At 39.6% G+C, this 27068-nt stretch overlaps 2 protein-coding genes across 5 annotated transcripts; both read right to left on the bottom strand.

Annotated features, from left to right (window-relative positions):
• Window positions 1-990: 990 nt before the first annotated feature.
• LOC122785982 (four and a half LIM domains protein 3-like) lies at window positions 991-19666 on the bottom strand. 3 transcript variants are annotated; one of them, XM_044051952.1, is made up of 6 exons: window positions 19476-19666; window positions 7672-7840; window positions 4490-4664; window positions 3545-3714; window positions 2794-2980; window positions 991-1570 (listed from the first exon to the last, which is right to left on the bottom strand). In XM_044051952.1, the coding sequence occupies exons 2-6, from the start codon at window positions 7825-7827 to the stop codon at window positions 1419-1421; spliced, it is 840 nt and encodes a 279-aa protein (XP_043907887.1). In that variant the 5' UTR covers window positions 7828-7840; window positions 19476-19666; the 3' UTR covers window positions 991-1418. The 3 variants fall into 3 exon arrangements, with proteins under 3 accessions (XP_043907887.1, XP_043907888.1, XP_043907890.1); XM_044051953.1 differs by having other exon boundaries at window positions 19423-19483; XM_044051955.1 differs by lacking the exon at window positions 19476-19666 and adding an exon at window positions 10787-10955.
• Window positions 19667-21678: 2012 nt separating this feature from the next.
• Window positions 21679-26889, bottom strand: rragcb (Ras-related GTP binding Cb). Of its 2 annotated transcripts, none has more exons than XM_044052150.1 (7): window positions 26336-26889; window positions 25042-25245; window positions 24740-24939; window positions 23739-23853; window positions 23516-23658; window positions 23278-23444; window positions 21679-22756 (listed from the first exon to the last, which is right to left on the bottom strand). In XM_044052150.1, the coding sequence occupies exons 1-7, from the start codon at window positions 26513-26515 to the stop codon at window positions 22599-22601; spliced, it is 1167 nt and encodes a 388-aa protein (XP_043908085.1). In that variant the 5' UTR covers window positions 26516-26889; the 3' UTR covers window positions 21679-22598. The 2 variants fall into 2 exon arrangements, with proteins under 2 accessions (XP_043908085.1, XP_043908086.1); XM_044052151.1 differs by having other exon boundaries at window positions 23278-23426.
• Window positions 26890-27068: the final 179 nt, after the last annotated feature.

The following is a 27068-nucleotide window of genomic DNA, read 5'->3' as shown; positions in this document are numbered from 1 at the left end:
GGACTTGCAGCAGTGAGTCAACGCGCACGCCGGCTCATAAATGATGATGATCAAAAGCAGGAAGTTGCAGCGACTGTGCATCACTGCTCGACAGTTACATTTCTCACTTTACGAGGGAGTACCACAGGCCTGGAGTGAGAAGAGGGCTCGTAATTATTTTACATTAGCACCTGTCAAGACTATCTGCACCTTTAAATCTACCTAATCTGCCTTTTTTCCTCTTTCATCAAATAATATTAGTCCAGTTAAATGAATAATCTTAACCCCAAATGGATTTACAAGGTTGTGGAAGTGGATTAAAGTGGATTTTCATCATGATTATTTTCAAATACTAAAATTTCATTTATTATTTTAGACTAAATACTAATATTTTCAGTACTACTGTAACTTTTAACGTCTGTCCTTTAGGATCAACGCGTCCCTGTCAGCTGGTCCTCTGTTCCCTCCGCCTGACGTGGACATTAGCCTGGCACAGCCTCCATATAAACACAATCAGAGCAGATCAGTGCAGAGGTTCTGAACTGTAAATATTTACACAGACTATGTAAGTTCATAATAAGGGAAAGTCTTCAAGGGTCCAGTCTGCACACACACACACACACACACACACACACAAAACCTTTGGGAACATGGCGATGAATATCCCTCACTTCCGAGTGTGTTTGAGGAACTTTGCACCCTTCTGTTCGCATTAAAACTCAAAACATGTTAAGTTTGTCCATTGTGGGCTATTGTAGAAACATGGTGGTCCAAAGTGGTGCTTCCATAGAGCTGTCCCGGCTCCTGACAGAAATATAAAAAGGCTTATTGTAGGGTAACATCAATATACAACAAGGTGATTTTATACTAAATAAAGTATAATTATTTTATCTTCACGGAAACAGTTTCACCCAAATTTTACACACTTGTCCCTGTAGTCACGCCTATACAGCACCCACACCGCAGAGCCGTAAAGGAGGGTGGAGAGAACGATGGCTCGGAACACCATGATTTGGATTTTGATCATTTTATTGCATGTACACCAGTGACAGTGAATTAAAGCTGCAAAGAAAACACTTGATTCAAACACACATTTACAAACAATAAGCAAGTAGCAAAAGAAAAAAAAAGGTATTTTGATAAGAGTATATTTATTCTTTGGTTTTGTCTAACTGTTAAATACAGGTCGTTATCACCTTTATGAAAAATATAACTGCTTAAAGTTACATTTTAATATTTTATTCACTGTTTAGTGTGTGTAAATTGGGGTTGGGGGGGAGTCATACACTCTCTGTGTACATAGAACAATTAATGCAGAATTTATACAAACATTTCAACGTGCAGAAGTCTGATGAGAGTTGTAAATACTGAGCTTTGGGTGAATTGCAGTGTTCAAGTGCAAAACTGAGGTTCAGGAGTTTTTCCGCTGTTGCAGGTGGTCAGTCTTCGCTGTTGCAGTCCGAACACAGAATCTGGTCGCGGTCGGGGAAGAAGCCGGAGCCCACCAGCGACACGGAGCAGCGCGAGCACTTGAAGCACGGCTGGTGCCACTGTCGCTCCTCGAACGAGACGTACTTTCCGTCGCCGAAGCCTGCGAGAGAAACACATGAGCAACAAGTGAAAGAATGTCTCCACAGAGAGTTTAATAACAGCCATGAAACGTTCAGGAAATACTAAATGAATTCCAGATAGCATCAGCAGTTTGGCAGTCACTTTACCTGGGAGTGAGAGCTCTGCTTAAACCTGTTTCTTACCGTTTATTGTTTTGGCATTTTTACCTTAACCATGACGGGAATCATAAGGAGAAAATGGGAGAGGATAAGTAAGAAAAACTCCTCAGCAGGAAATGAATCCGCAGTACTGCACTGAGGTCAGTTTAGGTCAAACTTCATTGTCCATAATGTGGGAAAACTCTCTTTTCTCTACATAAAAAAAGTCAAGACAGTCATACAAACAATTTAAAAAGACAGAAACAGCAGAGTTTGGAGATCAATTACATGTGATTCAATTTACAGTTTAACATGATAACACAACACTTTACAGTGTGCTGACAATATGATCATTTTGCAATATGGGAGTAATATTATGGTAATACCATAACTATTTCTATACATAATAGTTTAGTATAACAATAAAAAATGTGTGTGGGACATTAGGGAGACTTCATTTAAATTCAAATTCAACATTTTCATATGAAGATATCACATCGATAATACTATGGAAATAACATGGTGTTAATGTCATGTAGCTACTACTACACCAATATTGGTCTGTATTTTTTTAGCACTTTTCTAGTCTTGACAACCACTCAAAGCTGCTTTAAACTACAGTTTTTGCCATTCAACCATTCACTCACACTTTATTTTATTTTATTTCCTTTATTTACATTAAAAAAAAGAACAGAATAACAGAGAGCAGACAACAAACGGACAAAAATGAAAGGACATACATAGCTCCAAAAATATGTGGGTGTGGCCGAGGGGGGGGGGCAAACAAGTTACAAGTTCAAAATGCTAGTTACTTTCTTCATATTAAGCCTCATTTTCATCCCCACCCTGAATGTAAACCACTAATCCAATTACTTTTTGTACCTTCTCGTCACCATTTCTGCTTCTAGTCTAAGTTATTATTGTTATCCTTATTAAATATCAATCACAATCTATGTGCAGTGCCTGTTTCTATCACTCATCTTTCACACACTGCTGGCAATCGAACCCACTACCTTTAAGTTAAAAGACGACCGAAATGAATATTAACAATATTACCACACAATTATTCTGTTTGTCTACTGTTAGGCGCTTTGTGATAACTCACCTGTGATGGCCGTGTTGCAGCCGGCACACTTTTTGGCATAGAGGCTGCTGAAGCACTTGACGCAGTACGGACTCTCTCCCTGCGAAGTGAACGACTGACCGGCCAGCGACGCTTTGCAGCCCGAGCAGCAGAAACACTCTTTGTGCCACACTTTGTCCTTGTAGGTCACTCCTCCTTTAGTGAGAGCCTGGAGGACACACAGACACAAACTGTCCACATGAGTGAAAAGAGTTCAAAACCTAATTTCCACTTCTATTTGGCAGCTGTAGTGTCTTTTTGCCGTTTTTTGCTTAGTTGTGGATCAGTGGAACCAACAGCCATGCACATGTGTATGTTGTTATCTGGTGTTTGACTTGTTATTTATTCATTGCTTTGTACCTTTCACTCATTAACATCATATATTATGTGTATATTTGGGAGTCAACATCTACTAATATAGGGTCAGTGTTTTCTTAACTCGTCCTCCGTCTGTACAAGCACAAACAAAACACAGAAGAATGGAAGGATGACATTAAAATGTGAATAGTCACCTTTAATGACTAAGTAAGACATAGATGGTTGATGCATGAGTTAGTAAATGAACAGACAGCCATTTTAATATCAATACAAAAAAGTTTCCCCGTTAAATGTGATTGTAATTTGAACTTTTCAACTGTTTCTGGACAAATCATAGCCTTCAGAGTTGAAAGTGACACTTTATTAACGTCAGAACACAAAAGTGTTGTGTAATTACAGATGACGCCTGGCTCACCTTTTTGCAGAGGCTGCACTGAGGAGCAACCCTGCCCTCGTAGCACGGCACACAGTAGTAGTTGCTCTTGTCCGGGATGAAAGCTTCGGCACCGATCGGCTTCTCGCAGCCGTGGCACACAAAACAGTCCTCGTGCCACGTGGCGTCGCCGTACTCCAACATCTTGGAACCTGTAGGAGGAAAGAAATACAACAAAAGATACAGACGGGGAATAGGTTTTTGTTGTTTGTTGAAATACTTTCACTTTTAAGGCTCTGTGTTTTTGTTTTGTTTGTTTTCCTGCTGCTCACAACAGCGAAACCTGCCCTTACTGCACCATACAGTTACTTTAGCTTATCTCACATCAAATAAATCTGTTTTAACTTGAGATGGTCCACTCCCACATACTGTACATACACATGCTTCACTGCAGAGGTTTATAGAAGCTGGGAACCAGTCATGCTTATGAAATTGGATGTTCAGTTCCTTTAATCACTGGCCTTGTTTTACAACTTCTGGGACCCGACATGAAGAGCAAAGGCATGACGGTGTTTTGAACTTGAACTTGGCTGCACTCTTAAGAAAAGGGGGTGATGGTGGTGATAGTGGTGGAGGATGAAGAGGAGGGAGCAGTTTTTAAAGGCATTCCAGGCTGAGCAGAAACTGGAGAAAAGTGACTCCTCAGTTCAGAGCAGTGGGTTATAATAATCCCACAGCACCCACAGGCGTGGGGTAATTTTCAGTCATCCGACACCGCCGTACTGCACTCGTGTCGTCACTGCAACTAAAAAACTCTGCTGGGAGAGATTTTCACCAGAGCGAGGAAACAATCATTCTGTCACAGCTGAGCTGTCACACCCCACTTCACCAAAACTCCTTAACCCCTGCAATGACAGGGCATGAACTCTCTGACTGCTCTGTGTGTGTGTGAGTATTCAAAGGTGAACCGTCTTCCCTGTCCCTAACCTGGCATGACGGTCTTGTCGCAGGCCACACACTTGGAGGAAAACTCGTTGCAGAAGCAGTCGCTGCACACGAGCGCGTCGCCCTGGATGGTGAAGGGCTCGTCTGCCAGAGAGCGGTCGCAGCGGAAACAGCGAAAGCAGTGTTCGTGGTAATGTCTGTTCTCATAGAACAGCTCCTGGAGGGGAAAGACAAAAAGGGTCACATCGAGCAACTATAGAGATATAAATGGATCCATGATAGAAAGAACATGAACATCTATTCGTTTTGCTTTATCCTCTACTTGAGGGTCGCAGGGGGAAACCTGGAGCCAATCCCTGCTGAGATGAGGGCGAAAGGCCAACATACAGAGACAAACAACCATTCACTCTCACACCTATGTCAATTTAGAGTGTCCAGTTAGCCTAATTCCCAGTCTGCAAACCAGAGTACCCAGTGAGAACCCACATGCACATGTAGAGAACATGCAAACTCTACACAGAAAGGCCAAACTCTATATAATACTGTGTTTCCTCAATTAAGATTAGGATGGGATATGCTATAGTAAATGTAAATATGAAAGGAATGATGTCGAAGAGGATTATTATATGAAAACAAAACAACAACAAAAGTTTTGTGTCATTTTTGATGGACCACTGACTTCTAACAGGAAGGTCTTTCATTCTGCAGAGGCTGCACCTCTTTAAAAAGGGTGTAACTTAAGGATAGTCAGAGATTTAAACGGCGAGAATTAGACCCAGCAACACCAAGACTAATGCTGAACTGGGGACAGTTTCATTTTATTTATGTTAACACATTAGAGCAGCCACACTGTCTCAAACATGTGTCTTGCACACTGCTCTTCTTCATAATGGAACTTTCAGCATTATGTTTCACAAGCCACGCAGCAAAATAGGCAGAAAGAAAAGATCTCTGACCACAGTTTCAATGTATGTATTTGTCCTATATGTCACAAACACTACACTTTCTGTGCCAGTGTCAAAGTGAAAGAAATCCAGTGTTTCAATTCCCTGAATGCATCATTTTTGTTTCAGCAACAATATTTGTTGCACATCTTCATGCTGAAGAATCCTGCCAGTTAGTTAAGTATGAGTCATATTTAATGATATACTATTATTTATATAATAAGTCAAAGGCAAAGACGTAAGAACAACACAAACAGATCATTGACAGTCCTCGCTGCACACACATCGCAGCAGTAAGGTCCAGGTGTTACAGATCACACAAACATCTGCTTTCATGCAAGCATGTTTGCTACAACCTATCGGACCTGAGCGAGGGAGCGTTTGTGTGTATACAGCAGCAGTGCAGGGACGGCCGGGGACAAGAAGCATGTATCCCATCAAAACTGCCTGTCCATGTGCTTAGGGACAAACTCCAACCTGTTTGCAGCTGTTTTGCTTTACGTCAGAATCTGTAAACCTAAAAACCTAATATATAAACAATGTATACAGTAACACAAACACAAAATGTTGCGAGAAACACGTACATTTGTTTGTATGTGAAAGTGATGACAGTAGTGTTTTAAAGCTGCTCCAAGCACAGTGTGGGAGATTTAAAGGTTTTTACTCCTTAGAAAAAATTATTATTCTATTTAATCATCAAAAATAATAAGTTGCATGTATAAATATGATCTATGATGTTGTAAAAATCAAGATAGATATGATTTTATAGCCCCCATCCCTCAGTTGAGATCCTTATCTACTGGGGCTATCCTGTTACTCCACATCTCCTCTATCTGCTGCTCCCCATCCGCTTGGGGGGGTCAGAGGTCACGGTCAGCTGGAGGATTCAGTTTCCCACACAAGAGCACTACAGTGCTTTGGATGTTTTTATGACACAGAAGGCTAAACCCAATGTTTTCCCTTTTTTTTAATTTTCTGGGACACGCTGCTGCTGCTGCTGCCGCTGCTGCTGCCGCCGCCCGCCAAACAAAAAATACTCCCTCCAGTATTTTGTTAAAAATGAGAATAACCCTCTGTTGTGATTGCTTCTCTCTCTAACAGCTGCCTGCGTTCCCGTTTATGTGCAGCTCTGTGACTAATGGCCTCGTTGAACGGCGGGTAAAAAAACCTGGTGTTTGAGGAATGGGGTTTCACAGTAAAAGAAGCAGCCAAGCGAGCGTGCTGGGGAAGAATGAAGGACGAGTGTTGTTACGTCTTGTGCGGAGGAGGCAACGGCCAAAGCAAGCAGTGGCGTAATTTACTGCCAGTCCCTCACAGGGAGTCCATATTTCACAGGACCCTGAAGGCCACATGGTGTCTATGAGTGTTTCCATCAGTGTTTTGTTTTTTTCACTCACTGAGGCATTTGGGAAGATAAAGGCAATTACACACAAGTAATGATGATCTGATGTTTTCCAGGAATACGAGCCGGTCTCTGACTCTGGAAGAAGTACTATTAAAGGTCCAGTGTGTAACATTAGACAGAAATTAAATAAACTACCCATAAGTATGTTTGCATAGTGTATAATCACTTTTATATGTACTTCAGGCCTTGATTTATAGAGGACTCCACATATTCTGAGGAACACCCTCATGTACTTCCCTTAAAATAATGTGTTTGATGAGAGAGTAATCTATAAATGAACATTCATGAATTATTCCATAGACTATAGACCAAAAAAGGTCTATAGTCTATGAAATATAGTAACTTTTTAGGACCCCTGGACAGTATTACACGGACTGCCCTTGGTCTATGCACCCCGTTTTGGACCCACTGCTCTTTTGTATAGGCAGCAATATTGCAATGGTGTAAAAGTACTTTCTATGAGTCCTGCAGTACAAGCATTAATTATATTATGCAAGTACTCAAATAGTGCATATTACAGCGATAAAATTGCCATATGTTCATATTTTTTAAATCATGCAAATATAATTAAAGATTGCGAATGTCTTAATTTATCATTTTCGGTCGCATGACAACTGTTCTGATTTCAGATGTTTGTACCATAAGCTGAATATACTGTACTCTTATCTTTTACTGTTAATTGAACAAAACGTGTGTTTTCACGTGACTAATCTGCTAATTAAGAGATTGATTTTCAGATGAATCATCGATTGTAACCATGTTTTCATACAAGCTTTGTGGAGTAAAAGTATTGCAAAGTAGCATAAAACAAGTACAAATACCTTTAATGTATGTACAGCAGCTTAGAGTAAATGTACTTCAGTATTAAGTTATACCTTGGCATTGTGACCGATGATCTCTTTACATTGCTGGCAGGTGTTGGCGTGCAGGCGGTCGTAGCAGGGGATGCAGTGAGGGTTGTCCTCCACCTGGATGTATTTGCGTCCGTACAGGGACTCGTTACAGTTCTTGCAGTCAAATCGGTCACTCATGATGTTGTTCTTCCTGGTATGAGGAGGAGAAGAAGAAGAAGTGAGATAGGGAAGAGAGAGGGAGAGAAGGTGGGAGGAAAGGAGGGAGACAACTTTTGGAACAGGAGGGACATTTGTAGAGCACTAAAGACATTTAACAAAGATCCTTAATCTGCACGAGATGTATTATGAACAGTAAAAGAAGCAGTTTTTTAATATATGTTTTGCTCTTGAGTTTTATTACTTCATCTGGAAATCTTTGCATCTAATGCATCCCATCATACCACTTAACTGTTTGCACGGCAGTAAGAGACATGAGAAGTAGAACTCCTGTGATTAATCCCAGCATTAACAGTGTGTTTATCGCTGTAGGAACAGCTGTGACGATCCTCCTTATTTGAGTCATTATGCAGCGTCATCCGTTTTAAACCTCACACCTGGAAGTACAGATGTGGCTGAATAAAGGCAAAAAGTCAAAGAGTTCTGTTCGATTGCCTGTAAATCACTGCTCTAATGCTATCGCCTCTTCTCTTATTTCATCATTACTCACTAACAAGTGAAAGCCCGGCCTCTCCCTCCCACTCATTCTTGTATGAAACCCCCCGCGGCACTTTGGCATTGAGAAAGAACAACTAAACAATATTAACTGTTGGGAGCTGAAGGGAAACAGTGTTCTCAGTTTCAAAGACTCTCTCGAGGGCTTTTTCATCTGTGTTTGGCTTATGTTTAAAGGGCTATACCACACCTTTATCTTGTTTACTTCTTTTGTCCGCACCTTTCATAACTTTGTTTTTTTTTTTTTGGATTGTGTTTGCTGTAAGTTACACAAAGAAAATGACTGTTATATATTCTATTAAAACAGCATCAGCAGCTGAAATGTATTCAGCCTTCTAATTTATCCCAGAATTTGCTTCTCAGTGCCATCTTCTCAAGACTCTGAACAAATAATCCCAGGACACACACTTCCTGACTTCAGCTGTACAATATTGTCCTTTTTTTTATTCACATTATAATCTTTTATATCTCAATCATTTCATCAGGAAATTGGAACAATTTCCAAAAGTCAAATGCAAACATTATCTTTCTCGTCATATACCGACAATGAAACTTGATCATTTTCTGCTCAATGGCCAAAAAAAGCATGAGGAAGCGCATAGCTTTAAATAATCAACATTCACCAGGCACACAAGTGAGATCTGAGGTAGGTGAGAGATTAGGTTAATTGGACACTCTAAATTGAATTTGAGAGTGAATGGTTGTTTTGTCTCTGTATATTTCGCCTGCGATGGACTGATGATGTGTCCAGGGTGTAGCCCACCTTCCCCCATGTGGAGGATAAAGCAGCAGACGAGTGAGATCTGAGGTCTGGAGTAGAATGACGACATGTGAAAACATGCTTTTATCATGAGTTATAGTTGGATTTTAACCCCAGTGACATTTGTTAAAAAAAAGACTATATTTCAGCTTGCATTATGTGAAAATAGTCACTGAAATGCAGGTGAGAGGAACATTCAAGCAACACAGATGATAACAAAACTTAACAGATCACAACAAATCATGACTCAAGATAATAATGTGCCAAGACTGAGAAACAAGACTTCTTCTTCAAAAGTGGTAGAGGACACTGCTAGTGCTATGCCATGGAACAAACCAAAAGTAGATGAAGAAACATACAAAACAACCAAGAGAACGCAGAGGGAAAAGACCAAAAAAGCACATAATGACCTTGACAGATGTTAAATGACCACCTACAAATAAAACACAACCACAAAGACGTGCAAAATAACTACAAGGAATTCAAAACAACCACAAGGCGTAAGAAAAGTAAAATGAAAAAAGAGAGACAAAACACAACCACGAATCAGTTTGTGGAGCAGAGGAAGCACAGGTGGAAATAAGCCTGGACACTATGATGATAATAACAACAATAATGATAATAATAATAATAATAATAATATCATCCCAGTGTTAATACTGAGCACAGCGAGGCATTAAAAGAATAGCCGACCCCATGTTGTACAACAGCAAAAGGAAATGATGTGTGGGTAGTTAAGATACCCTCCTGTATGATAGTTAACACGTCACAGGGTTGAGTTAGACACTGTATATTAAATGTGAGTGTTCAACATGTTCATGGTCAGGGCTACAAATTCTGTGCCATTGCATTTGAAAACGCAGGAACTTAAAAACATCATGTTTATAAGTGTCCCTCTTATTTTGGGCTCCAAGCAGTTCAACAAAGAGCAGCTTTGAAATGTCCCAAAGGGATCAGAGAATGTGCTGCCCTGGAAGACGTCGTCATAATCCATCAGATTCATCATTTTACAAGCATGTCTTTGCATTTTTCATGTCGTTTTCCTCTTTACTTGTGACATGTGAAGCTTTGGTCATTTATGACGGACACATTCTGACACTAAAACTTGGTTGGACTGCGTTTAATGTATCTGCACTATCAATAATGAAATGTCACAAAGAGGAGAAGAGGAGAAGAAGCTGGCAGAGGAGCAGGAGCACACAACAGTATCCTCTACTTCATAGTGTCCTCAGCAAATGTTTAATCCATCAAAAACAAACTGCATGAACTATGAGGTGAACTGGCCTTCCACCAGGACATTAAGAACTGCAATGCCTTTGTTTTCACAGAAACTTGGCTTGACCCCATGGTCCTGGACCTGGACTCACCTACTGGCCATTACACAGGAGCAGTCTACTACTATTTTCCTCCAAGAAGGGAGGTGGTGTCTACATTATGGTGAATGACTGGTGGATGGACTTATCGCAGGCAGAAGCTGTGGGCTAACACGGCAGTCTGTAATCAACCAAAGTATTTCTTGGTCGACTGAAGCCCTGAAATTTCGACTCAGTTGCAGTTATAAAACGAATCAATGATTATTAGACTAAAACATTGAAATATGCCAATTCTGACATGTTCATATACTCAAAACGGACGGAGCAACGTAACAAAGACAAGTTAGCTTACCGTTTTTATACGATATGCCATGTCGTCGAGCTGTGATTTGCAAACTGTTGCTGGCAAACTTTGCATTTGACATTTTTATCGCCATCTATTTTTGTAAAATGCTGCCACGCTGCCGTTGTCTTTGACATAGATGTTAGAGGAGGACTGACTGTAGCCTAAAGCGAAACGCACAAATTTAAATGAAACCACCGGACGTTCTTTAAACTTTCTGTTTCCTGTGGGTTGGGCTAATCCAAAACCCTGAAAACAAGGGGGGTGTGTTCTCTGAAAACACGCTGTTGCCCGTGGAACAGGGGTGCTCTGATAACACCCCCATTAGCACTTGGTACATTCAAATTAACCATAGACTGTGTGAAATTAACACGGCAAAAAGTCGATTTATCAGAATTTGAGTGCAACCAGAATGTGTTATATTACATAACATTACATGTCATTTAGCAGACGCTAAATGACATGTAACGCTAACAAGAGCTAGAAGTAATTAAGTGCTTCAAGTAAGCCAAACTATAAAGTGATGATGATAGACTAAGTCAGTCAGATTATCATCATAGTCCATTCGCTAGTCCATTGCAGGACAAACACTCACTCACACCTATGGTCAATTTAGGGTGTCCAATTTACCTAATCCCCTAATGGACTGTGGGAGGAAGACGGAGAACCCACGCACAATTGGGGAGAACATGCAAACTCCACGCTGAAAGGCCCTTGTTCAACCGGGGCTCAAACCCAGGTCTTCTCGGGTCCCTTCTTCTCACTGCCAGGCAGCACTAACCACTACACCTCCGTGTGGCCCTGCTAGTCATAAGTGTGACTCATAAATCGACCAGTCGACTGGGACTTTACAGCCCTAAACCAAACATAATTTTAGTCATTTTAGAAAACTTGAGAAATGTATTGAATTGATAATCCCTTGAGACACATCATGTAATTTTATTTATCTCTTATGTAACATTTTATGTTGGCACACACATGGCTAGCACTGTTGCCTCACAGTAAGAAGGTTGCTGGTTCTTCTCCCTGGGTTCTCCGGTTTCCTCCCACATGTCCAAAAACATGGTGAGGTTCATTGGACACTCTAAATTGTCCATAGGTGTGAGTTGGTGAGTGGATGGTTGTTTGTCTCTATATGTTACATGACCTGTCCTGGGTGTACGCCGCCTTTCGGAGTGGGATTGGCACCAGCAACTCTCATGTGGAAGATAAATTGGTAGACAATGGGTGGATGTTTATATGTTTTCTTGTATGTTTTATTCTTCATTTTGTAACGTATAGCCTAACTGTGTAAAAAGGTCAATTGTTTCAGTAGAAAACCATGGTGAGCCATGGAGCTAATAAACATTCCTGATGAAGGTTTCCCGCTCCAAGAAGCTGGTATTTTACAGGTACCGTGCTTTGTGCTCCACAAACGGCAAACATTTGCATCTGGCCTGCAAAGGAGTCGTCTTGAAAGTGCAGTTTACATTCCTCACGTCTGACTGCTATCAAACATTTTGTTTCTAATAACCAGTGTTGCAGCAATTTCAGATAAACATAAAAGATAAACACAGTCTGCTCTCAGTCATGTCCCAAAGCCAATGCCAGAAGCACAAACTCCCTCTCCTCAATGACTAGTCGGACTTTTCCTCCCAGGACCAAGTTGGAACAACACAGCATCCCTCTCTGCAGATAACACCAACGCTTCCTCTGAGAGGGAATCAAGCTAGGTCAACAAAACACTGACGAAAATGGAAAAAAAACCACAGTGAGACAAAATTCACATCCTATGTCTGAGTTCTGTCAGATTGCTGTAATGTAGAAATCAGGCCAACTTCCTCCTCAAATGTCTAAAGAGGTTAAGTTTCTATTCTCATCCATCCATGAATGCAGTGGCAGAACAATGCTTTTCCTTCCGGAAACAGTTTTCTTTTTTGCGCTTTATGTTTCTTTTCCTGAGCCCCAACATCTGCAAACACATTTTGTGGACTCCAGCTGTTGTCTTTCATACAGTTCTTCCTTTAAGGCCACCAATAGGGAAGTCTTCCAGACATAACATCTAATTAAAAGCCAATATTTTATGGCTTTTAGCCTCATGTTAGCCAGTATTGCCGTTGCCTAGCAATGTTGTTCTCACAGCTCTGAATGCCAAGTACGTCATGTTCACTTCCCAACAGTAAAAACTGCTGTTAAATGCACGTTGTTACAATGCTGGCATCTGGAGGGAATTAGCTTAGCTTAGCACCAAGACTTAATGAGTCTTATGGAGACCCAAAAAAAGCTATCTCCTGTATAATCACCCCAAGAAATATAGAAATGAAAACACTGACTCAAACAAATAAAATAAAATGTTTTAATTATTAATCTTTGGAGAAGCCCACTAACTATGTTTGGAGGCTAGTTCTGGTTAGCTAACTCCTTTTTCCACTCTGTTTGTGTCGTTTAAGATTCCTCTTACTTGAAATACACAAACGTCATCTGCAAGCAAGCTGCCACTGCCACTGCCTAGCTACAGTGTACAGCTACTCTCACGTCTACCGTCAATTTGGTGTCCAATTGATCTAATCCCCATATTGCATGTTTTTGGACTGTGGGAGGAAACCGTAGAACCCATTAACATGCTCACAGTCCATTTCACTGGCCGTACTCAGCTTTAGGTAAGAGCTGACTCTCAGTAATGTGTGAAACCATTGACTGTCTGCTGTATAAACTGCGTCATAAACAACACTCACTGGTTTTGGAGGTTTCATTTTACAGGTGTTCTCTTGGACCACACCCACAAATACCTGCTGTCCTTCCTCCCCACCACAAGACATAAATACTCATCCGTCCTGTCTAAGTACCTGTTCTCTCTAGTAGCACAGCTGCTGAAAGGATTCAAGCCCACAATTCACCTTGTTGAGTTGCCACGCTGAATTCTTTACTGATACATACACCGTCTGTCCAAGTGAGGGATTTACTGCCTCCACTTTGCTATGAGAGCTTTGTAGTAGCCAAATGGCAACTGTCTCCCAGGATGAGCCATGGTGCCTCCTCTCTCATGTCCCTTCATGGCTCACTGCTGTTGTTTCACTCCTCAACAACCTGACACGTTTCTTATGACCAGGAGAGCCAAGAACTCTGGGAACCATCAGAGAGCTCTGCTGGGCGTTAGTGTTTATTTTCCCCCTCAGTGGAATTTAGACTCATGTGTGAGGTTTACAAACCAGACTGTGCCATGATTAAAACCACTGTCGCATGTAATAAAATCCTGCAGGACAAACATGTAGGTAAGTGTTAGGTCTGTCACAGCCATAGGAGCTAAATTCATGCATTATAAAACAGCCTCGGGAATCTTGACACTTCCAAACTGCTCTTTTAAGAAATGTTAATGACTCGATTTTAACTGGACCTAACTGCTGCATTTGACACTGTTGACCACACTATTCTACTGTCCCTTCTGGAAAAAATGGAAAAATGGAAAAAAAAACCTGAACACTTCTATCTAGAGTTTACTATTTTAATGTTTTTACTTTTATTGATTTTATGTTCTAGATTCAAGATTCAAGATATTTATTGTCATATGTATTGCACAATCAAATTCTTTTAATTTGCACGTCCCCCTAATCACAAAAAAATATATTTATATAAAGTAAACACAGTATCAGAAAACATCTATACCTTTAACTCTGCAAAGCACTTTGGTCAACCTTGGTTGTTTTTAAATGTGCTCTAGAAATAAAGTTGACTCGACTTGACCTGACGTTATTAAAACCAGTCTGAGGCTCAAAATCTGTTTCACAAACAAGTTTTTCCTTACTGCTATAACTCAAAATCACTACGTTCTCCTTCACACTTAAACTGCAAGCATAATTGAGCAGTAACAACAGGAAAACAGACCATTTTAAGACCAGAATGGATACAATTTAAAACATATTTCAACTACAATAAAGGGGGGAAAGGAATATTGGAGCCCCAGTATTACTTTCAAAGCACATTCAGTGTCTTCTATTGCCCAAAGTGGACTGCACTTTGATTTTAACCACACAAGACTTTAAATTTACACGTTCCCATAATTGAAGATAAGGTGAAGTAGCCAAAGGAATAAACCTCGAAACCCCCACTTTATCTCGTAAACTCCAGGCAGAGACAGTTTCCCACAGTCAGGCCCAGTGTGCTGCGATAAATTGTGACGGGGCTGCTCATTATCAGTATCACACTGGTCACAGTTTTAAAGCCTGTTAATATCTGGGATTGCAGAGAAAAGACCGAGTGTACATCACACATTACAGACCATATATGTCGGTTTAAGGGCCACAGCTTTGGTCCAGACTGAAGTTATGCAACATATTTTATACTGATGTTCGTCACTGTCTGCAGTGACCCTCAGACTTAGAGGTTTACAAGTGTGTCTTTGACGATGTCTCAAATGAAACAGCACAATGTAAAAGTAGTGCAGCACTGTATGTCGTATAGGAGATCTCAAAGGCATCGGCAAACTAAGCGGTGGAAACCTAGATATATATCATTCTACTGGAGTTAAGGATTGTTATTTAGTGCACATTTGTACATCTGTTCTAAGTTTCAAAAACCGAAGTCATTAAACTTGTTTACTTGTTTAATTGAAGTTCAATATCACCACACTTTGTGCTTCACTTTGAATATGAAAGTGCAGATTTATAGACACTTGTGATTTTACAGTGACACTGATTTGGTGTAAATAACAAAACTATAATTAATGCAATTTATAGTTTTACATTTGTATCAGTAATAGTCAAGCACCGGCTACTTATGCGAGGTGGTGGAAGGGGGGAGGCCTGCAAATCAAATTCAGCTCCCAGCACAAGGAGATCTAGCTTTTTGCCTTGTTTTTCTTCAGCTTGAACTTAGAGTAACTGTTTTTTTCTGTACTGTAACACTATGAGTGCATTCATGAAAACAACAACAAAGTCATAATTCACTGATTACTCTCCCTGAAATTGATTAAGCTGCTTTAAAGGCGTCTCCCATCGAGAACAGTCCCCATATTATCGACTGTGACTCCTGAAAAACACAACCTGGATTTGAGGAGGTAAAGGAGCATATTGACGGTGACACAATGCTCTATAGAAAATGTCCTGCAGCACTTGGTGGAGTGACGTGACTCCCGCTTGGTTGCAACTGTACCAGAAACAAAAACAAAGGTCTGGTCTCTTATGGCTGTCAGATGACTGCGCTCTCTTTCATCCACCGCACAAAGACACTCAATGTGGAGCGGCTTCCTGCAGATCACAAGGCCACTTTCAGCTGAGCGTATACAAATGAAAATAAACACTCTCTGTACATTGTACGTTGTGTTGTTTCTAAATTAGAGATCACGAGATGCTGGAGTGGCAAGAGTTACAACCCTGACTTTGGATATTTCAATGTGAAAATCACTTTCTTTAGTGAAATCCTTAAAGGTCAAACAAATATCAAGGGTTGTTGTGTTGTGTTGTTGAACAGCTGGGCTTCACATTATATGCTTGTGTTATTAATAACTCCACTTAAACAGAATCATAACTGCTGTCGCTGGATAGTACTGACACATGTCCTGTTATTAACCCAAAAATGATTTTAAACTCAGAGTCAATGTGTGGATTTGTTTTATAAAACTTCCAGCAGGTCATAAGGTTTAACAGACAACCTCCATATCAGTGTCCGTATTCAAAGTTTTCATCAAGGTAAGTTGCTCCTTTGTTTAAAATACTGATGCTATTCTTAAGATGGAGGAGCTGTAATGTGATTTTTCTGTCCAAAAAAGAGAAAAAACAAAGTTTTCTACTAAAACCACGTCTTCTACACTGAGCTCCACTAGAATCAGAGTCCCATTAGTGTCCTTGGATAATAACGACACATAACCTGTGACTCTAAGCTCATAACATTAGGGAATAAAGACGCTTTAAACATAGACTGAGTGTCTGGCTTTGTTTTACGAGTCTACAGCTGGCTGTTTGTTTACTCTGTGAAACAATGAGGTCTCCAGCTGTAGCTTCCCCTCTGCTGCTGTCCACCCAACTGACAGACACATTTTCAGTCAGGAAACAAGTTACAAGGTCTATCAGAAACTGTGGGGGTGTCACGGTTACTGACAGTTACAGCGTTAACCTTTTCAACCCATTTAGCAGCGTAAACTTTCCTTTCACTTTTTCCCCAAAAACAGAGGGTGAATATTAGTTGAATTATGTTGTGTTTTTTTACCGGCTGGATAAATAAATGTTTGCTAACAAATTTGCAATAGCGACGTAAAAAGATGACCATGTTAACGTTATGAACTTAAGTCTGCTGCCCCCATGTGGCCACATTTTCTTTTCCTCTTTTTTTTTTTTTAAAAAAAGGAAAGTGTCAGGTTAAGTGAAGTTTGGATAGAACCAAACTTTAATGTCATATTTATAACAACGTTATCTGCAATATTAACCTAAAAGATTAATGCTATGCTATGCTAATGCTATCCGCTGCCCCCACGTGGGCAAAAACATTTGTAACAGCTTTTAAAAAAAAATGGATAGACCCAAACCTTAATGCTTCATATATATAACAATGTTATTTGCAATATTGGATTAAAAGATAATGATGTAACGGCTATGAACTTGAGTCCGCTGCCCCCATGTGGCCAAAATATAGCTTTTGCAACATAAAAAAAATTGAAAAATGCCAGGTTTTGTTCGAGCCAAACTTCACATTCATATTTTGGAACATTACCAACTTTATTCTTTAACTCTTATCAAATAAATGATTCAATATCTTTGCAAAACACTTCCTTTAACTCTTCTTTCTCAGGCTGTAGGCGACAACTGAATAGGAAATGGAAAAGACGGTGATGTGAGAGTGAGTCATGAGACAGTCTGAGTTAATGACTGTCAAACTCGTCACCTTTCATCTGTATTCTTCGCCTCTGGCTCGTCTCCAGTGTATAGTGCACAGCACCAACCTTCGCCCAATGCAAGAATTTCACAGGAATGTGACTGTGGTCAAAAAGAGGCAAAAACCATGTGGTTCCAGGCCCAAGAAGAAGAAGCCAAAAAGAAAAAGAAAAAGGAAAGAAATGGCATTTTAATTCCACCCTCTGCTTTCTAAAAAAAGACAAATGTCAGGAATTTCTTTCTGGGTGAAACCAAGACAACAATGCACAGACACTTTTTCACTTTGCCTCTGAGCGAGAGAAAGCAACCAGAGCTGAATTGTTTCAATGAACACATTGATTTCACCCAAATGGATTGTAACATTGCGGTGGTGTGGGGACGGTGTGTGGTGGTGGAAACTATGAGAGGAGGCAGTGGTCGGGGAGGAGAAGCTCAGTCTCTGGGACAAAATGTGTAATCTGCAGACGTGACATCACTAAAAACCCTACAGCAGTGAATGGTTACACAGAAACGTGTGTGTGTGTGTGTGTGTGTGTGTGTGTGTGTGTGTGTGTGTGTGTGTGTGTGTGTGTGTGATTCTTTTTATTTCATGTTTCAGCCCAAAAGCCATCATGTCTCCTGCATCTGAGCCAAATCAACATGTGTGTGTGTGTGTGGGGGGGGTGACTGTTTCCTCAAAGGTCTCCTTGTTCTTGCTCTCATAAATCTGACCTGAAGAACGGGGGCTGCTGCATTTATCCACAGTATCATTTACTCACTCTGGACTCTGCCCAGGCCCCCGACCCCCAATAACATCCACCATTTCCTCGTCCTACATAAAGCACATCCTCTCTGGTGCATCCTGGATGTGTGTTTGTGTGTCTGACATACACACACACTTCCAGGACAGATTAGTTGTCTAAATTTCATTCAAAACACCTCTGACAGGTGATTATTTGGTATAATGTAGTTATAAATGTTATGTCATTTCATCTATCTATCTATCTATCTAACAAGTGTGCAGTGTTTTTTACTCTCTTACAAGCAATCAAATGTATAACAAGTAGATTTTAGTCTAGGTCTTTTCTCAACCTGGCAACCCAAACATGTAGCCTTCTTATGAATGAGTTTAATGTGTTATATTATTACTTAACCATTAATGAATGCATATATAGCCTGATCATTAAAGATGTTTCATGAGACAGTTGATTTCATAAGGTCGACTGATGGATTTTTCTGTGACCCCCGAGGCCTATTTTTAGAAATCAGTGCAGCTGGCAGGCAAAATAAATTTTTTTTCTTAATTTTTTGGGCAGATTTTCTCTTGTGCCTCTATCTGAGAATAGAAAACAACAAAAACTGACATGCAGAATGGCTTAATCCAAGACAAACATGTTTGTGGTCTGTCTGTCTAATCTGCACAGCAGATTAGGATTCTAAATAAAACATTGTCAAATGCACTTTTGGGTGAAAAAAAAAAGATTTAGCAGAACATTCTGAGAACAAAAGTGTGTAAGTTTGCATTGATGTCATCAAATATGATTAACCGATTAACCAGTCAATGTCTGGTTGATTCATCCTTGTTTTTCAAACAAACATATTCAAACATGCTCCAATATTGTGCTTTTTTTTGCAGCAGGTAAAAGTAAAAGCAGAGTTCACTGTAATTAAATGAAAGGACTGATTCAAACTAAATTCAAACTCAGGTGCACACTGATAGTATGGATGTATAGAATATCATGACTCAGTCATTTACACTCATGCAGCGTCATGGTTTCTCTCTGAAAATAATGTGTTCATCGTTCACGTTTACGCGTCACGTACCTGCTGGTCTACGTGTTTACTGAGTCCAAGTTGTGCGTAAATTTGAAACGTACCGCTCTTTGCGCAGCAGCAGCGCGTGCAGATGCTCTCTCTCTGTCAGTCAGTCAGAGTCTCTCTCTCTCTCTTTCTCTTTCTCTCTCTCTCTCTCAGCGTAAACTCCTCTTCTTCATCTGTGGCGTGCTCTTCACGGTGACAGCTGGTTAAATCCTGCGTGAGCTGCAGACTGACGGCACTGACTGATGCGTCTGTGGTGCGTAAAACCAAACCTCTCCTTCTCTCTCTCTCTCTCTCTCTCTCTCTCTCTCTCTCTCTCTCTCTCTAACCCCGCCCCCTTGTCCTCCTCTCCTCCACGTGTTTTCCGCTCACTCTGTCTTTTCTTTTCTTTACCTTGTGATGAGTTCATGCTGAATAAGGTAGAAGTCTGTGTGTTTTTTGGATGTAAGAGAATCTTTTAAATACATGTTAGAGAGAAGCTGCTGCTGCTGCTGCTGCTGCTGCTCTCAGCTGCTCATGTCAATATCTTCTGAGTGGAAACTCTGATGTGGAACTAAATATTATCTATATATAACATTTACAGTCAGTAAACTAGTGTGTTCGTAGTGTTCACACACTCAATTTATTGATTGTTCAATCACATTATTGACTTTTTATTCACATTACGTTGAGTTTGCTCACATGATTTTCACTGTTTATTCACAATATTGAGTGTTTTTACACATGTTTTTGAATGTTTTATCAGATTATGAAGGATTGCTGAATGTCATTTAGAGTTTATCAGATTAAGCATTTGTCACATTATTGAGTGTTGACACACGTGGGTTTGACAGTTTTATGAGATTAGAAATGATTTATTGACTATAAAGTAACATCATTCAGTGTTTTTACACATAAATGTGACAGTTTTATCAGATTAGAAATGATTTATTGACTATAAGGTAACATTATCTTTGTTTTTACACATAAATGTGACAGTTTTATCAGATTAGAAAAGATTTATTAACTGTAAAGTAACATTATTCAGTGTTTTACACATAAAGGTGACAGTTTTATCAGATTAGAAATGATTTATTGACTATAAGGTAACATTATTCAGTGTTTTTACACATAAATGTGACAGTGTTATCAGGAGTATTCCATGACTGTTTATTCAAATGATGTTGACTGTTTGCGAACACGCTCACTGTCACACATAAATCTGACCGTTTTGTCAGATTATAAAGGATTTCTTGACAGTATATTATGTGGAGTCTACACACTCACAAAGTTATTTGCACCTATGATTTTCGTTGTTTAAATAGATATAAATATAAGATATTTGTTGACTATTTATTCACACACATTTGAGTGTTTTATCAGATTATGAAGGATGGTTGTGTGTTGTTTACATATGTGTGAGCACATATGTAAAGACAAGGATCCTGAGCAACAGCTTTTGACCCTATTACATAGAAAAATCTTGCATTTCTTGTTCTTTCCTCTGTTGTATGGATGTCTATGTGGTTAGAACTGTGAAATCCTTACAATAAAAATAAAAAGAGAAAGAAAATACCAGAGAGCAAGACTCTCTCATTGACCTCCATTTTCCACAGTGGTGAGCAGGAGTTTCTGGGGACGATTAGAGGCTTCAGCTGTGGCTTCATCCTGACACTATCCATTAAAGTTGGGATGAATAGTGAGAGAGAGAGATGTGGCACTTTTCTGTTTATTTACATGAGCTATTGATAGACTGCAGTGGCTTCTTAGAGAATCTGGTTTGAGAGTAAATGAATTTTGACTCTTTTTTTAAATCTGTGTCTTTACACTGTACCTGACACGTAAAACACAACATTTATGTGTTAAAATGCTGCCATCTGCTGTTCAAACCACATAACTACAATACAGAAATGTGTCGACACAGACTTTTAAAGGTTTATTATAAGTAGTATTATTATTGTGATATTTCTCATTTTAATTCATACAACGGCAATATACACCATGTGCATGTGCACATCTGTGCAATCAGTACTCAGTACATAATATGACCATATATAATATATTATCTATGGTATGTATGACTTTTTTCTTTTAACATTTTACATGTAGTGCGGCAAATAAAGGATCATAAAGAGTCTTATATAAATTAACTGCAATGACAAGCCACATACAAATGAACAAACATGGAGGAACCACTTCTATACTGTAGCTTTAGGTGACTGTGTCACTGAGCAAACTTGTTGATATAGATGTTGAAAGAAAAAAGCTGCACTGAAGCTCATCTCATCAAACTATAGCACATCTTTTATTGAAGGCTCACATACAACAAAAAATACATTTTCAAGCTACCACTCAGCATTCACACAGAAGTTTGCGTCGTAAAATGTGTTGTTGAAGCTACAGAGAGCTGTGACAGGAAGTCCGAGTCAAAATATCACCTGCTTGTTTGACCACAATGATGTCACTCCCTCTGTTGAGCACTCGAGGAACTGGCACAGTCACGGTCTGAGCAGGAGACGCTGGTCACATGAGTCATTACCACCAGAGAAAAACACTGCTCGTCACATGGTTTGGGTTTTTTTCCACACCGGAGATTAAAGCCACTTAAAGTCTTCAAAATAAGCAGAAACGTGGAAAAAAGAGTAACAGGTATCTTATAGGATGTGATGAGCAGTTCATGAAAATATAGTTCTCTATCCTCGACCACCAGTGTCTTTCACAAGTGTTTTTAAACTGCAGAGTAAAGAGGATTAACTGGCCGTTAAGGTAAACATACTTTTGACATTTTATTACTATTAAATGTACAGAAAATATGAACCGAACTTTGGCATTGGTTTAGTTTTTTTCTTAAATATACATATATATATATATATATCATCTCCTATACTGGACAAATATACTGTATTTCTAAATAATACGTGTGATCTCCTCTTTTCAAGCCAGAGGAGAATGAGAGAGTCTTGTTTCAGCTCTGATGCTGTGACTCCATTCAAAGGCAACATCATTGTCTCTCTATGTCCAGTTCATGAGCTGCGTCTTCTCTAACCCATCCACATTCATTTTGCAACAGTGAGGCAACATCTGCAGGGCAGGACAGGACACGCATGCCTTCATACAATCTCTTTCCACATAGCGCGGCCGCCATTGCACTTCAGGTAAACACTAAAGAATCGAAACATGTCACTCGTCTCCCCTCTGCCCTTTTAAACATCGTTTCCATTGAGAGCCGCATATTTTAAAGCGCTCAGGTTGTTGCTGGACGAGCTCGCTGTTCTCCAGTGAGCAGTGTGTGCCGAGGTGCCGACTTCAAACACCTCGTGGATGGCTTTCCGGAAACAATGGAAATTATACTCTATCAAACCTGCAAAGGGAACAAAAGTCAATTTCAAATTGGTTGTGTGAGTATATATATCCTGCCTTCCCTTCATTCCTAATGTCAGACCCTGCTAAATATTGAGCATTTAAAATGAGTGACCACAGACAGTCAACATGATAGTTCAGGTATCAGATTATTTGGAAACCTTTCACTCCCCACACCAAAGTCCATAGAGATCAACAGCGATTTTACATCACGGCATACAGGAATTGTTGATCCTCTGCTGCCTCCATCAGTAAGTCCAAATGGGTTATCTTGTCACTGTGGTTTTTTAAATATTTTGTTAAGATATTTTGTTAAGAAGAAGTGACACAAACCTATCAAATGAGACACAACATTAGCTGTTTGAATATGGACACACTAAAAGTAGAATCATGTGTCATTTTAAGCAGTCTAGACAGTTCTATGCTACCAGTTTTGGATTCCATATAAACACTTCTAATGTCCTGTATAATCAAACCACTGTGGTACCAACATGACTGTTTAAATAATCTACAACTGCCCACCTTTCCTCTCAAAGCTCTCCTCTCTGAGGATGCACACAAGAGCGAGGAACTTTGTGACCTCCTTCAGATAAAGCACTGTGGTGTTGTTGAGTTTGATGATAGCCAGCGACTCCTTGTCATAGGCACAACCGCTGCCGTCTTCCACCAGTCTGCCAAGAGTGAGATGACTGAAGAATCAGTGGGTATAATCTCTGCCATTACTTAAAAAAAAAAAACTAAAAAACATTCTCCTTCTTACCCGTAAATGCAGGAGACATCAATGACGACGTCGATCATATCACAGCAGATTTCGTACGACTGCATGTCCACAGGAGAGCTGTCTGTGGCGATGTAAATCTTGCTAACGACGTCAAACAGGAAGGCTTTCTCAATCCCAGAATGCTGAAAAACATAAATAATGTTAATGACCGAAGGAAACACTTCTTTTTTACTGAATGAAGATAAGAAGAAGAACAACATACTGATATGAAAATGTTTAAAAGGTTCTCCAAAGTTGGTAACTGAGGAATCAGCTTCTGGACGACTTTACTGAAGGCCTCGAATATGGAGTGGTCGTAGATACTGGTCAAGTAGAAGCTGAGGAAGGAAAAGGAGGAGAGGATTGTGACGAAGAGGTGAGGCATTACCAGACAAGTGAAAAAAAAATCATAATTCTGATGATAACAACAACAACAAAACAGTTCAATATGAGGATGACACGACAACACACCAATTTATGCAGGTCAAATAGAAAGAATATTGTTGTTCACTCCACCAAGGTGGTTACATTTGCTGTTTGTCAGCAAGATTACACAAAAACTACTCAGCCGATCTCCAGGAGAAGTAAATCAAGACCCTGAGAAAAACCCTTAAATTTTAGGATGGATCCAGAAAGCTTTTTAACTTTTTAACTAAGTTTATCATGGCAAAGAGAGTGTTAACATTTCCACCCACCCTTCTAGTTATTATCATGCCACATCTAACACTATGTCTAAAATGATTTATACAATATTGTATATACACACATATAACACAACATCACTCATGTATATACAGCCACATTTTCTTCCTGGATCCCTGAAGAACAGTTATTTAAAAAAGGGGATAAAATAGAAAATGTCTGGTTAAAAAGAAGTCATTATGAAACTGATTATATGGTGTATCAGCGACAGGAAAGTGACTCCAACTGTGTTTATATTGGTCCCACAAAGTCTTGCTTTCACTGTACTAATCGTTCTGTCACCCAGGATGCAGTATTTATGTGAAAATGAGGAAATGCAGGGTTTTTTTTTGTTTGTTTAAAAAAAAATCAAAACAAGAAGATAATATTGTCCCCAAAGTTTTGACCACAGTAACCAAACAAGACGCTGCTCGGGACACAAACACATATTTTAAGCACCAAAATCCTGTTCTCAAGTCTCCAACTGTCAGTAGCTTAAAGAATCTGAAATTTGAAACCTGTGGTGACAAATGAGAACCTCACCTGAGGTGAACCTTCTCCAGGTTAGCATCTGCCAGATCATCGTTAGCCCGCTGATGAATGTCTCTCTGTGTTTCTATTTTGTGGTCATCTGACAGTCCGTCTACTTTATGGATGAAAACCTCAAAGTTGATGTCTGGATTCACTTTGTAGGCTCTTGACACAGTGAGATGCAACCGACCCAGTGCCTCCACGTAATCATCCTAATGACAGGAGACATATTTAAGGGAAGAGAACCAAAAGCCCGGATGTGTTGACTCATTTCACACAGGAAGCATTTAAATGTAAACTTCAGCTCCTCCTACCTGAGCATCGATGACAAAAATCAAAGCACCGGTTCCTTTGAAAATCATCTCACTGTCAAACGTGGGGTCGAAAAAGTCCACCTGTCCAGGAAAGTCCCAGATCTGGAAGTTGACAAAGGAGCTGCTGGAGATGTCGTCCTTGTAGATTTTGTTGGTGCTCTCCAGGAACAAAGTCTCATTGGGTGACATTTTGTGGAATACCACCTGGGGTATGTGCAAGTCACAATATTATTTTAATACAAACAACAATACAGTCAATGTCAACTGTACAAGGGTTTTTCCCTGAAGGAATGTCTGATGGAGGATTTAACCTGCTGGCTGTAAAGCCGTTCGGGGGAAATTGTGTTTGTGACGTTGGGCTATATAAATAAAATGTATTATTTTTTATTATTTATGTGAAAACTGTCTATTGACTGTTTTTTTTTATCCATAATGTACCGTTTTTATCCCTTTAAATTTTGCTGTACGGTTGTTCAGTGGTTTTTAAGGTTGCATAATTTTAGTATTTGTATTTTTTCTTTTATTGGAGTGCAGAAAGGGGTAAATGTAAAAAATCCCCAAAGCAGCACAAAACAATATACAGTGTCATTGTTGGGAGTTTGTGGGTGGAGTTTCCCAACATTTATTTGTTTCAAATATTAAAAGTAATATTATACACATGCAAGCTATGTTTAATGTAACTGTACTATTAATCTCTAAACATTGTGTTTTTGATTATGTGCGTTTTACCATTCACAGTTATAATGGAGACAATGTTGATACCACAAGTGACTTAGAGTATTATAACATTTAACCCAGCTTGCTACAAAGTTAAATATTGTTAAGGTGATACATGAATACATCATTTATTAGTATTTGTAGCAGTATTAGTATCAGTCCTAGTAGCAGTATTAAAACACATTAGTATGAGTCCTAGTAGCAGTATAAAAACACATTAGTATCAGTCCTACTAGCAGTATTAAAACACAATAGTATCAGTCCTACTAGCAGTATTAAAACACATTAGTATCAGTCCTAGTAGCAGTATAAAAAACACATTAGATTAGTCTTAGTAGCAGTATTAAAACACATTTGTATTAGTCTTAATAGAAGTATTAAATCACATTAGTATCAGTCCTAGTAGCAGTATGAGAACACATATTTCTAGTCAAATAACACAAAAATAATGTGGTCATTAGGGACCAGAGCCAATGTTTATAAAAACGTTTTTTAAAATCGTCTACCATAATAATATAAAATTACATTCATGAAGATAAACCATAACCACTTTCCTCTAAATATAAATGAATACTACCTTCTGTATGGATGACTTTCCGCTGCGCCTCAGTCCCATCAGCAGTATTCTGGGTTTGTCTGGAGGGGAGCAGTTCTCCTCCATGTCTCCCTCCTCCTCCGTCCCGTAACCAAAACTTTTGGGAAACGACCCGACATCGTAACTCCCAGTAAACGCAGACTCCCCGCATTTCATAGACATTCTGTACTCGACTACCCCTTAGTGTTGTGTTCTTCTTTTGTTCTTCTTCTGCTGTTTGTACTCGGTGGTGTTTTTGTCTGTCCTGTTCAAAACTGTCCCGAGCGAGAATGTTATTGTTGTCGAGGACTTTCGAGACAAGCTAGCATGGCAAGCTAACAGGCTGGCAGCTGACCCTCGGAGTTTCAGTGTTAAAACGCTGTGTCAGACGCTAACGTATCATTATGTGGTTTGAACTAACACTTGCATAAATGTCACATTATCGCAATGCCGTGTTAGGACTGCATAACTCAAGCAAATAAAGCAGAAATGATCTCAAAATAGGACAGTTTCAAACTAGACATTTCCGCCCACCTCTGTGTTGCCATTTTTGACGAAGACGTCGGTATAACAAATATAACAATTATTAATTGTTATACAAATTATTCTATATGTCATGTTTTGCAAGTGTGTATGCAGTATTCGTAACACCGTTCTGTTTAATGATAAAAAGCAACATCAACTCTCAGAACTGGACCGAATTTGGTTCTTCCAGCTGAGCGGAAAACTTCCCAAC

Source organism: Solea senegalensis, linkage group LG20, assembly GCF_019176455.1.
Source record: "Solea senegalensis isolate Sse05_10M linkage group LG20, IFAPA_SoseM_1, whole genome shotgun sequence".
Classification (NCBI taxonomy): Eukaryota; Metazoa; Chordata; class Actinopteri; order Pleuronectiformes; family Soleidae; genus Solea; species Solea senegalensis.
This window is presented reverse-complemented; position numbering and strand designations above follow the sequence as displayed.